Source organism: Hakea prostrata, chromosome 3 (genome assembly GCF_041222555.1).
Source record: "Hakea prostrata isolate BN-2017 chromosome 3, UWA_Hpros_2, whole genome shotgun sequence".
Classification (NCBI taxonomy): Eukaryota; Viridiplantae; Streptophyta; class Magnoliopsida; order Proteales; family Proteaceae; genus Hakea; species Hakea prostrata.
In genome coordinates, this window is record NC_142602.1 from 16291224 (window position 1) to 16302644 (window position 11421).

The 11421-nt window shown below is 36.7% G+C and overlaps 1 protein-coding gene across 1 annotated transcript in view; it reads right to left on the reverse strand.

Annotated features, from left to right (window-relative positions):
• Positions 1-11157, reverse strand: part of LOC149021192 (exocyst complex component SEC8-like) — a 67464-nt gene extending 56307 nt beyond the window's left edge. The window contains exons 1-5 of the mRNA XM_089149460.1: positions 10916-11157; positions 10662-10727; positions 10061-10273; positions 8368-8544; positions 1126-1230 (exon numbers count right to left, since the gene is read on the reverse strand). Coding sequence (XP_089005586.1) covers positions 1126-1230; positions 8368-8544; positions 10061-10273; positions 10662-10706 — 540 coding nt within the window. The 5' untranslated portion in view covers positions 10707-10727; positions 10916-11157. The remainder of the gene's footprint in view (positions 1-1125; positions 1231-8367; positions 8545-10060; positions 10274-10661; positions 10728-10915) is intronic.
• Positions 11158-11421: the final 264 nt, after the last annotated feature.

Here is an 11421-nt window from a genome sequence, read left to right on the forward strand (position 1 = left end):
GCATTTTCAGATAGCAATTAGCCATTAGTATAGCTCAAAACCCAGTTCAACATGATAGAACTAAGCATGTAAGAATTGACCGACCGACATTTTGTCAAGGAAAAATTTGAGTCTGGTCTTATCTGCATCTATTTTCTCTTCAGATGATCAAAAGGCTGAACTTACGAAGAGTCTGAACACCAAAGTTTTTTGTTATTTTATTAGCAAGTCGGGCATGGTAAACATCTATGCACCAATTTGAGGAGGGGCTGTTGTAATTCTGAGCATAAAGGGTAGAATTGTCTCTAGGATATTATTATAGAATATGAATATCCCACGTGGGGAGTTACCTTTTGTACTCTCTTATTAGTAGATATAATAATATAAAGACTGACTGTGTTTTCTTGACACAAGGCAGAAGCTCTTAGACCATTCAACAAATATCAATACCAAACACCCCTAACCACCACCCCCACCCCCACCAAATAGGGTGCAAGTGGCGAATCTCTTGGTTTCCACTTTTAACACAAAAAGGATCCAGTCGTAATTATCACATATTTGGGGGTCTCCAATGTATTGGAAGAGGCCAAAAGATTTTTCAATTATTTAACATATCAATTCATGGAGTTTCTGCTGAATGTAACTCAGGAACCTCTGTGGACAATATCCCTTGAATTTCTATATTATATTTCTGCCAAGTTAATCAAATATTTGGAGAAGGCGGATTTTGCTTCTATGCATTTAGTGAAGTAATATAAAGAAGTCGGAGAGAATACTCCAGCACACAACATTGCATTCCTCAACCTTCCATCTTCACCTTTCTTCTTTTCCTCTAGCACTCCAAAACATCTGCCGTCCAATCTAAAGACACTAAGATCATGACATTTGCATTAGTTTTATTTTTATTTTTTTTCCCTCAATAATCTGATTCAACTTTCAGTGCATTACAGTCAAATATAATTTAGAATATTATGACATGCTCATTGCCAGAATTTGTTAAGTTGATATCAATTTATATGAATTTAAAGATTCACATTTCTGTTATACAAGCTAGAACATAGAAGCGATCAAATGAAGTTAATCTTTCTTTTTAAAATGAGATAAATAATTTATCACTGTAAAAGTTTATCACAAGTAGAAACAAACCGCTTGAAGGCCCTCTCTCTCAAGCATCAGTGCTGACTGCAGATGCAATTGTACTGCAGCATAAAACTGCTTTTCAACTATAAGTTTCTCAATGCGAGATGGAACCTGCTAGATTTGGAACAGAAGCAAGGATATACCTTAAGAATTAATAGAATTTGTAGCACAGGAATACTCAACAAGGAGAAATCCATCTCATGATAAAAATTGATCAAATTAAGATGGAAGGAAATAGTATTGAAGATGTGTGGACCATTCTGTGGGCTGTGGTGACTATAGTAAATTTATTATAAACAACATTTTATTCAAAGATGTGCCAAAGGGGGGATGTATTGGAAATGCTAAGACTACAGAAACTACTAATGCAAGAGATTTTGAACCAAAAGGTACACAAGTAAAAAAGACAAGATATTTAGAATGACTTTGCCACTGTCTACAATCACAACCTAGGTTGTGCAGTATTTAGGCTTTCTTCTAGAGATTTGCTTTTCCCTGTGCTAATCAAACGTCACAGTCCCACTAGCCCATAGGTGGGGAACTACCTATTTTATCGAGCTCACAGCTATCAATTTCCAAACTCACTACTTATAATCTAGTAGTTTTCTGAGCTCACTACGTAAAAGAAACAACCCAGCAGTGTAATAAGCCTAACAACCAAATGTAATTGTTCTCTCGCACATAATAAAGAGTCACTGTGAGTTTCAGTAAGTCAAGATGACAAGCGTCTACTAGGCAAAATACAAATCAAAGTAACTTATGCACTGTTGGGTCCACACCAGATTGGACTATATCTGATTTTATTCTGCCCAGATTTTATTTTATTTCCTAAGTTCCCATTTATTAGATTAGGATATTACTTTATATTTTTATGTAGCTCGACTAGCAAGCAATGGTAGGGAGATTTGTTTCCTTTCCTTCTTGTTGCTTGGGTGTCAAGCAAGTTTATTTTAGGATAGTAATATTTAACTAGATTTGAGGATATTTGAATATCACTCTAATCTCAAACTTTTCAATCAAATACATTTCTGACGGGGAGAGCTGTATCTTGCACAACTCTCCATTCCCTCCTTCTTCTCCATGTCTTCTTCGTCTCCACCATTTCTTCTCTCTTCCTTCAAATCTCTGTTATTTCTAGTTATTTTAATTTGAATTCTGTTACATGGTATCAAAGCTGTGATTACAGATTCTGTTCTGAAATTTAAAAAATTGCTGGTTTGAGAGTCGTCTCTCAGGATATTCAGATCCTACCAATTTCTGCCTATCTGCTGCTCTTCTAAGAGATTAATTACCATACCAACTATGACATACCTGCTTATCATCACAACAAGGAGTATGAAGATTTAAGTGCTTTACTACCTCTTCCTATGGAAAATCTGCCTACAGTTGCTGAGAACTTGAAGATTATGCCTACGCTTCTTGCTTTTGGAAATCTTTTTCCAGAAATATATATATATATATATATATATATATTTTTATATACATATTTAAAGGCAGCTTCTAGAAAGGGAATCCTGATTTCTTCTCATCGACATCAAAATATTGGAGCCTACACTGATGCAAACTGTGCAAAGTGTCTTAATGACAAAAGGTCTACTTCTGGGTATTGTACTTATGTGGAAGGAAACTTGGTGGCTTGGTGGCTTGGAGGAGCAAGAAATAGAATGTTGTATCTAGGTCTAGTGTTGAAGCCAAGTTTAAAGCAATGGCCCAGTGCATTTGTGAGGCATCATGGTTGAAAGGGTTGCTTCAAGATCTAAGTGCAAAAATAATGGTTCCTATACAGCTATTTTCAGATAGCAAGTCAACAATTAGCATAGCTCACAACCCAGTTCAGCATGATAGAACTAAGAATATAGAAATCGACCGACACTTCATCAAGGGGAAAATTGAGTCTGGTCTCATCTAATTCTTCTGTCTCTTAACAAAACCAAAAGGCTGATGTGTTTATTAAGAGTCCCAGCGCTAATTTTTTGTTACACTATTAGCAAGTTTGGCAAGATAGGTATCTATAGAATTGTCAATAGGATTTTATTATGTAATATCCCACATCGGGAATTTCTATTATTTTTGTACTCTATTATTATAATTAAAGACTTACTATGTCTCCTTGACACAAGTTAGAAGTTCTTAGACCATTCAACAAAGGCATCAATGACTTGAGGTGGTCTGGTTCACCTCCCACCTAGCATGATAAAAGAGTTGCCAAAGAGTGTGGTGCTTGTAAAATTCGATTGCACCGAGTCTCTGACCAATGAAGCTTGGCTGTCTTCTTTCCCCCACTTCCATGCCAACTTACTTCTCCCCAGTGTTTCTAGCCATATCCTTTGCCTTCTTCTCATCCAACCATACTCCCCTATAGGCTAAAGCTACTAAGTCCAACTCTTTCTCATAGTTCAGAAATTCTTCACCCCATTACATGACTACTAAATGGTGGGATCACCACATAGTTATCAAGGTGGCAAGACAACTAAGGCGTAGAAGGGCCTTGCTTATACTCCTTGGAGATAGGGCAATCACAAAATGTCATCCTAGCAAACAAGGCATTTTATTGTTCTCTTTTGAGAAAACCATTCTATTTGGCACAAATAGCATATTAAAACTTTGTACCAATGCATGACATTCATCATTGAAAATACAAATAAACAAACTATAGTTGTCATAAGACTCATACTACTGTAGCAATATGGCATGTAAATACGTTCTTTTCTTTCTTTCTTTTTTCTTTTTTTTTTGGGTGGGGGGGTATTTGCTGACTAGTGAGGCATACAAATGTCCATCTCTAAGAAACTTGACTAATCAAATAATTTTGTTTTTCCATCAGACTTTTTTGTATACAATAATGGTGGATTATAGTAATCAAGGCATAGCCAACTTTTGAGGCCATTTTTTCAGGGCCTAGGTGACTGCCACCTTATCATAGGACGCCTTACCCTAGTTTTCATTGGTATAGAATCCTCACTAGGCCCTTAATTATGCCTAGTGTCATTTTTATTTAATCAAGATTAATTCACAAGTAAGCAAACACTGCTCTATTTGATTCCAATTAAAGATAGTTAACAAGAAAATTCAAAGGATATACACCTAAACCCTAACCCAAAGTCAAGAACACTGAATTTTTTACTTTCTAATGAGGTTTTTCTCAAATCTAAAAATTTGATGAATCTTAATGTGGTAAAATCGTAAAACATTGTTAAAAACTTATAACTCCATGAAATAGAGTTGGTCTAGTGCTTTTATGCTTGAGATAGCTTGATTTAGAAGTGATTTATGTCATTTTTAGTGAGTGTTCCTACTTAATTGTAGTTTAGAGAGTCTTAGTATTTTTAAGCCTTGTCTAGTTCTTTTTATTTTGTTTTTGCATGAACTTTCTTTAATTAATTGATGGAATTGCTCAATCATAATTTTCTTGGCACTGACGGAAGTAAAGAGTTATATTGGAGAAAGAAACAGCACAAGATAGAAGGTAAAGAGGGAACAAATCTTCTGAGTTTGCTACAGAGATGCTGCAGCATAATTTTTTAGATTTGGCTAATCTAAGCACACATGGCACACATCAAATGAGATCAGCAAAACTAGCTAGTTGATTAGATATAGCTTTTTGTCCCCACCTGGAAGACCTCACCCATTGATTTCAAGGAAAAAGGTTCTAATCCTACAGCTTCTATTTACCCTAGCACTTAAGGAAAGAAAGAGGGCAGCCAAGAAAACAAGAAGAGCACAAAAGAGGCAGGAGGCAGAAAATAGAGAAGAGGAAGCTATTGCTGGAGAGGGCTGGAGCACTGTGGAAGCATCTTTTGGCTCTTCATTTGGTTATATTTTTCCTATTTTTATCTATTCTAACTGTACTCCATTAATGGTTGTAATAATCTCTGTTCTTAATTTTCAATATGAACTGATTTCATTGTAATATTGGATGATAGAGTACCTAATCTTGTGATTTGAGCTTGAATGTTCAGTATGTTGTTAGCTTGCAATAACTTTGTTGTAGCAAGGTTCACTATTAGAGTGTTCAATACATATGTTTCTGTTTAATGTCATCTATTGGCTGGCCAACTTTGATTGAATGTTGTGGTTTCAACTTGCTAGAAAGTTAACGGGAACTAGAACAATGTTGAACAATGTGTGTTAGCTCGATCCTCATGTGGATTAAGTTAATTAGCAGGTAGGATAAGGATATTCACTTGCCTCATTTAACCTTCATTGGAACCCAAATGTCACTCGGCATCCTTAGTTTTACTCCCCATAGGAATATGATGGATTTAAAAGAGGAGATGAATGCATAAGAGGATCAGAAGATTCATGTGTATGATTTCATTCTAGGTTCTCTGATATGTTTTGTTGTACAGCTTTGCTGTATCATTCATAGCCCAAATTCAAGAGAAGGAAAATTGATTCCCAACATCCATACCATTGATTGAAGTTCTTTTTATTGTGTGCTTTCTGGTTAAGGATCTCTTGTTTATTTCACCTGTCTTTTCTATAATTAGTTTTGTAATCCAAGAAATTTTATCAATCTTGCTTAAATTAATATCTCCTTTACATTGAGATTCAAGGATAAATTTCTCTATGTGAACGATATTCTACTTACTATTTATTATTTGATTAGGACACGTGCCCTTGCATAGCATTTATCAAATACAAGCAAACAAAAACCAAAAAGTGTTCTAGATGAATTTTTTTTTTTATGGCATGATAAAGCCCTTCTATATAGAATCAGCCTCACTTGCTAGGCCTGCCAGCGCACTGTGGTTTTCCTACTTGTTGCCAATGGCAGGCCTAATTGCCCATTGAATTGTAGGGTTGGGTAAAAGACCTTTAAACACAAACATGGAAATTCCTACAGCATTAGCGCAACTTCAGAAGCACATCCCAGCTGAAAAACTACAACATGCTAAGTTAGCCACAATGGTGCTTTATGATCAAGCTTATTCTGCCCAAATGCTTGCCCCCAGCAAGATACAGCCAAAAAGCCACCTCAACATTCAATCACCCTTACCATCATAAAGTAAATAAAATAGCTTTCAAGCCCACAAGAAAACCAAAACTCTTAACACATTGATGTAGTCTCAATTGAACAAGGGGCAAATAACTAAGATCTGTAACAGAACCAGATCAGATACATCAAAAAATTAGGGTTTCAAGGCTACCCAGTAATGTGATATGGGATGGTAACGGGTATTAAGGTTAGGTTTAGGTTGAAACAGGGATGGTATGTGCTTAAGGGCTTTGGTAATCAAGAACAGATCCCAATGGGATGACAAGTAATGAGAGACAAACAGGTTTGGTTTCTGGTTTATTGAGAAGCTGAGATGGAATGAAATTATTGAGATGGAAAATTATAGGTTTTTAGAGATGGTATGGGGCTGACACTTGGATTCCGTCTAGTTGTGGTGTCTAGGAGATGTCCTAAAAGTAGGAGGGGTTTGGATGGGCATGTTAGGAGATATTTGTTTGTTTTTGTGTGATAAGGGTTTCAGGATTCTTGAAATTCAAGAATCTACTTGCTTTTAGGGTTAGGCTGTGAGAAAAGGGTAAGGGCTAGGATCGGAGGTGAGGAAGAGTCTATGGTTTTCCGGTTGATTTCTGATGGCTGGTTTAGAATATATGGAGTTTCTTGAAAATAAGGGTTTCGCAAGCTCAAAGGGTTTTGGGTTCAAGAAAAGGGAAAGAGGGGAAAAGATGGGGCTAGGGAAGAGTTGGGTCTTCATTTAACCTGCTGTAGAACCTGTTCTTCTGTGAGAAAGGTGGATTGGTGGAGATTTAGGCTGAATCCATGGCCAAATCAAGGATATTGGACTTGAACCACCTTGGATTTTAAGCACCAAGGATCCCAGGCCTCTTGGACCTTCATCCTTAAGTAACCAATCTAATCATGGATCCTCATATCAGAAATTGCAGAGAGAGCAGCAAAGCTGATAAACAATTTTCAGGATTCAAGTAGCATATTCGTCCCATCAAAAGTTTTTTTTTTTTTTTTTTTTGGGGGGGGAGCGAGGGGAAGGGGGCATTTTTTATATACAAGGGGCCAATCAGCATTACAATGGGAGTCCTTGGTTGGGGCATGTACAACTTAAAAGAATTCAAACACGACACTGACCTCTAAATCGTGGACATCTATAAAATAGCCTAGAAACTAACTAAAACACAATGAAAAGACTTGTGTGTCCTCATTTCTTAAATTGGATCAAAGTTGCATCAAAATGGACCAGATTGAACCACTAGATCCGGTCAATTCAAGCTAGGTTAAAAGATTGGAGAAAAAACTAAATGTAGGAGCTATAATACTACTACTATTCTACCATATGCAGGGCAGCAAGCAATGGTGCCCTTTTAGGCTTCTTGCAAATGCAGGTCTTTAGGCCTGCATCACACACAACCAGCAAGCAAGAAGCCCGATGCATATTCTGGGGAAACATTTTCATTCAGAGCGATTCAGACAGCATCCGATCACAGGCCAAATCAGATTTGACTGAAACATAACTCCATCATAAATCCAAGATTGCCTAAATCTGAGGGGGGGGGCAATTTAAAATTTTAAATTTAATAAGGGCCTGTTTGGTTACATGAATCCAGAGATTTAAATCTCTGGATTCATGAATCTGAGAATTATACCCGTTTGGTTGTAAAAATCTCTAGATTCATGAAATCTAGAGATCCACCTTTTTACACTAAAAACGTGAATCTGTAGATTTATGGGTAAAGGGTGAAATCCAGAGATTTCAAAAAAGCTATACATTTGCACATTCACAAAAATCACATCAATCAAATATTTTTTTACGATGAATCCACAAATTTCATTCCACAACCAAACATTTAATTTTATAAATTATGACTCCATAGATTTGAAATTTATAGATTTGAAATCTCTAGATATTTGAAATTTCTAGATTCATGTAACCAAACAGGCCCTAACATAGTTACCCATGTGTATCGCATTTGTGGCAGAAATTTCAGCACAGAATTAGATGTCACAAAAAATATATCAAGCATACACAATTTTTTTTTTCAGCATACACTCTAACTACTTATTAATCAGGAAAGTTCATCACAATGTGTTAACAATATGCTGGTGTATGACCCTGGTAGGACCAATATCAATACAAATTTCATTTATTCACATGATAAATGTCAGGACATATATTTCTCACATCCTTTAAAAAAAAGTCACTAATAAAAACTGAATTAGAAGTCATTCAAAAGGCAGGCTTTATACAGGTACGTGACTGAAACAACAAATGCACACACCTTAGCTATACCCTCGATCTGATCCAGCAGCGAGATGATGTGACGCAATGTAACTGACCGATACCATAACTGATGCAATTGCTTATTGCGGGAACCAAGAAGCTTATTTTTTGTAACAGTCAAATCAACCTTTAACGCGGCAATGCTTCCAGCAGATTCAGTAAAAAGTCGCAAAATCTGAAGGGGCGAAGGAAGGGAATAAGAAAATATTCAGAGATTTGTGGCCATCCATTACTCCAAAAAACAGCTTGTAAAATTCAGAAGGTTAATAGATTAATAGGAAACAGGACCCATAAACACTAACTTTCAGATGAATGAAAATGAAAAGAATATTTGGAGAGATGATACGTAAAGGCAGAGGAAATACAAAAAATTAGCCCCCTATGGGCTCAAGAGACAACTTCTCAAAAAAGCGGGGTTTCATGCTACTATATTTCAAAGGAAAGAAAATATTAGAGATGTATATACAGTGCTAGTTTAATATGCTTTAAGTAAATAGTTCATTTACTTCAGGTAGATGGTTAGCTGTGTTTAGGGTAAGTAGTTTCTAATGCTTTAAGTAAGGCTATCACTTATTTAACATACCAAATTCCAAATTACAGACTTACCCTCACTGAGTACTACTAAGTACTAACGACAGTCCTACGATTGCTCATCAATAACTCACACACAAGATGGCCAAGGTACAATTAATTTGTGAAACCAGCCAACCAAGATCCAAATTAATAATCAAGGCATATATTGGCTGCAACACAGGACCAGATCACAGATGGTTTTCTAATTGACCAGGGGTTAGAAGCTTGTCAGTTATGTACTTCAGCAGCATGGACAGAAAAAGCAAGGAAAATAAAGGTGGAAAGAAGGGACCAAAAAGTGAAGAGGGGAGACAGAGAGAAATAGAGAGAATTCAGTTCAATAGGGGAAGAAAAGGAGGGGTTTGCCCGACAAGAGAACCAGTCATGAAGGACTGAGGAAGAGAGAAGACTGGATCAATAGGGGGAGAGAGATCAATCTGTCTAAGTGAGTGACAGAGAGAGAAGCCTTCCTCGGCCAGCATACTTACACTAAGAATTTTTTTTCTTTTCATTTCTTTCTCAATTAAATATGTTGCAATTTGAGTTCAAGGATATTTTTGTGGTCTTTGTCCTTAGAAGCATTCATGCACGTGTACCTCTTCTCGAGTTTCATCTAATCTTATTATAAAAGAACCAGGCTGTGAACTTAACATCATAAGCCATTATTCCCTGACTTTTCTCGCTATTTCCTCATGCCGTTAAGCTAAGATCACTATGGGAATCTGAAGCCTGATGCACAAACCCTCAAACCTGCACTCCAATGTCCCCCTAATTTGTTTGTGGAAGTTGTGATAATAGTTTTGTGAACAATATGACACTTAGGATATCAACTTCGGGACATAGCAGATCTCATTATTCCTATCATAGAAAGAGCTAAACTCCTTTTCATGGTTTGATCATGGTTATTCACCAGATTGGGCTTCAAATGAACTGCCAAAAGGCAGCTATTGAAGGCTTCACAAGAGCTTGACATGCTCAGAACTCAAAACAGGAATCGCAGACCCTCCTTCTGATGATTACCAATGTAGCATCCTTCGCACAAAAAGCAAAGGATGAAGAATAATTTAGAAATGATTTGCAAAAACATAACATAGTCAAGTGAAAAACCCTTCATGGACCTGGGAATAATTTTGAATTGCTCTGTTGAAGCCAGTATGGTAAGCATGCACAACTTCATCCACAACATCTTCAACAATTTCGCTCTGCTCCTTCAAGTAACTTACTTCACTTTCACGATCCTTTGATGTCAAGATATGGACAACATGAGGTAAGGAATCAAAACGTGCAGCTGCCCAGCTTTCATCTACTTTTGAAAGATCTTCCTTCAAGTACTGAATGAAACAAAATCAACGATATTAATAACACTATAAACGAGATATGGTGGACCAAAAACCACAATGATAAAAATCATGATATGATAAGAGAGAAGCGCTGAACAAATTGGTTGAGGAATCCACCAATTGATGGGATCACTTCTTACTTTTAATGGTCACATATATTTAATCAATTTAACCAAGTTACTAGTATGCAAGCTTGAGGCATCTCAACTCTGCTGGGAACATTCTCTTCTCGACAACAGTAGAGCACGGCATTTTTAAAATTCAACTGCTAACAGAGGAAACATACCTAACCCATTGCATTTCGAGCAATTCCCGTAACATAGAATCCAACTTCTTAGCTATACCATCAAAAGAAGTCCTGTAGTAAAATAAAACTTACAGGTTTATCTGCCACAGCGGTTGGAAGCCCATCGAAAATGCCCATCTTTTAGCTGATTACCACACTCTGTAAATGAGACCAAAACTAAAATGATTATCATGCAATACACTCCAAAAAGTAAAGGAAGATAACTCCACACTCTTGTGAAATAAAAAAACAGATTTGACGGAAGATAAAACATTGAACAACTCAAATTGACAAACGTAACCTATGAAAATTGACGCAACAAAAATAAAAAACATACAAATTGTTACCTGGGATCCTCGCTAACTGTGGAAAATAGTACACAGCAGATAACGGGGGAAATTGATGAGATCTTGACGTGATATAGAAATGAAGAAATCTCCACTGATATCGGCTTGTCGCCATTGTTGTTAGTTCGAGGTTCTACAAAAGCGGTTGAATCACAACGGTAAGAGTCTCACTGCGATATTGCGGGACAAAGACCGTATCCGCTACTCACTGTGGCCCCCCGAGCAGACCTGTTTCCCAGATCCTTTTTACAGTCTGAGACTCTTGAGTTACAACATCCGGAGATTTTAATTAATAATAGCAAAGACGCACGTGCGTAATATATTAATCTGAAAAAAAATCAGGGGTTGAATTTTTTTATTTTTTTTCTATTTCTAATGCTTGTTCTTTAATTGCAGGCATTTCTTTCTTTTCTTTTCTTTTTTTCGATACAAAGACGGGGCTAAACAACCCCAAATGAACAAACAGAAAACTTAACTTAAACAAGACTCTCTGTCCACCATGAGAA